The sequence below is a fragment of the Fulmarus glacialis genome, unplaced genomic scaffold, assembly GCF_000690835.1.
Source record: "Fulmarus glacialis isolate BGI_N327 unplaced genomic scaffold, ASM69083v1 scaffold42827, whole genome shotgun sequence".
NCBI lineage: Eukaryota > Metazoa > Chordata > Aves > Procellariiformes > Procellariidae > Fulmarus > Fulmarus glacialis.
Window position 1 is genome coordinate 1 of NW_009222176.1, and position 2,113 is coordinate 2,113.

The 2,113-nt window shown below is 43.6% G+C and overlaps 1 protein-coding gene across 1 annotated transcript; it reads left to right on the forward strand.

Annotated features, from left to right (window-relative positions):
- Positions 1 to 5: 5 nt before the first annotated feature.
- On the forward strand, positions 6 to 2,099 carry FAM110B (family with sequence similarity 110, member B; the record flags this gene model as incomplete). The annotated part of the gene is made up of 1 exon (XM_009581371.1): positions 6 to 2,099. A coding segment is annotated over one exon (954 nt), but the record flags the coding sequence as incomplete, so codon positions are not given.
- Positions 2,100 to 2,113: the final 14 nt, after the last annotated feature.

A 2,113-nucleotide genomic window follows, 5' to 3' on the forward strand; every position in this document is an offset into this window, starting at 1 on the left:
AGAGGCTAGAAGCCGACAAGGCGAAATATGTCAAGAGCCAGGAGGTCATCAACGCCAAGCAGGAGCCTGTGAAGCCGGCGGTGCTGGCGAAGCCGCCGGTCTGTCCTGCGGCCAAGCGAGCGCTGGGGAGCCCCACCTTGAAAGTCTTCAGCAACAACACGAAGACCGAGAGCGGCGTCCAGAGAGAAAATCTGAAACTCGAGATTTTGAAGAACATCATCAACAGCTCCGAAGGCTCCAGCTCGGGTTCAGGGTATAAGCACGGTCCCCGAAACTGGCCGCCCCACAGAGCCGATTCGACGGAGCTGAACCGGCACTCGTTCGCCGAATCTTTGAAGGTTTATCCCACGCAGGGCCGTAGCAGCCCGCAGGAGAGCAGCTCCAATGTCAGCAGAAGGCTCCTAGATCAGTCGGCAGAGACTTTCTTGCATGTCTCTCACAGCTCCTCAGACATTAGGAAAGTAACTAGTGCAAAGCCCTTAAAAGCAATACCCTGCAGTAGTTCAGCCCCACCTCTGCCTCCAAAGCCCAAAATCGCTGCCATCGCCACCCTGAAATCCCCAGAGATTGAGGCAGTCGAGTCTGGATGCGGAGTTAGTAGAAGACCCTCCCTACAGCGATCAAAATCAGACTTAAGCGACAGATACTTTCGTGTCGACGCAGATGTTGAGCGATTCTTTAACTACTGCGGACTGGATCCTGAAGAGCTTGAAAACCTCGGGATGGAAAACTTTGCAAGGGCTAACTCTGACATTATATCCCTCAACTTTCGCAGTGCAAGCATGATAAGCTCAGACTGTGAACAGTCTCAGGACAGTAACAGTGACCTTAGAAACGATGACAGTGCCAATGACCGTGTGCCATATGGCATTTCTGCCATTGAAAGGAATGCCAGAATCATCAAGTGGTTATATAGCATCAAGCAAGCTAGAGAGTCACAGAAAGTGTCACATGTGTGAGAGAAAATCCACCGTAGAAAAAGCAAGGACTGTATCTTTGTCTGTGAATATTCAGTTGTGAAGGGTTGTGAAGTCTACTTGAAGTCTTGTACACTTCTCAAATCTCTTTGTGTTGCTTGTTGTGCAATGTTTCCAAGTTGCATGCCTGTCAACATGTGAGCTGACCTGGCTTCCACTTGAACAATAACTAACTACAAAGCCTGGCTGAGCATACACATTATCTGCCAAAAGTTTAAGACGAGAATCTAATTAGGGCTTCAGTATAATCAAAGTGTTTACATGGAAAGGTTATATGACTTCTTTGGTATTTATGTGGTTCCTTGTGGATTTTATATGTCACTTTTTGTCTTAATACAGATATTGTCAACTGACGTTACTAGCTTCTAAGTTGAAACAGAATCCCTTTGGGATTAAGAAAAGCAAAATTGGCCAAAATAAGAGGTTTAGGCATACGACGATAGGCAAAGCAGCCTTATCTCTTGTACAAAGTGCATTATTGGCACATGTAAAACTGTTTCTAAAAGGCAAAGAATGTTACATTCTTAAATTATGTATCGTTGTTAGACTATATATCCCTACTTGTACTAAGGGACTGTTCAGTAAAGGTTTCTTTTTGCTAGGTAAGCTCCCTCAATTTTACAGCAGAAGTAGTCTAGCGAATCTGCTTGACCTCTCATAATCTAAATGAGTCTTGCATTTGGGTTGGTATAAGCATTTTAATGATTTTGCGTTACCTTGTTGGAGAAGCTTCAAGAAGGTTGGAGTCAACAGATGGAAATGTAGTAGCTGCGGGATTTTGCGGGTTTTGTTGTTACTCAAAGATTCCTGGTCTTAAACTTTTGACAGGAATGATTAGATCCTATAGCTGATATTGAATGCCTTTATTAGTCAAACACATCATGACTACAAAGTCCATGCTGTCTTTTAATTTTTTTGTAGACCTATTTGAACAGTTAATGAACAAAAATGGAAACATACAGCCATATCAATATAATGCCTCCTATTCAGAAGTAAATACACGCAGTAGCTGAACTATATCTGAAAAATTGTGATTATGTTGTCTTGCATATGTTATATCTAAGGCTGTGAAAGTTTGTTACAGCTCTAGGAAAGTGTAGAAACATGACAGTATGTAGCTTTTCTTCCCCCCCCCC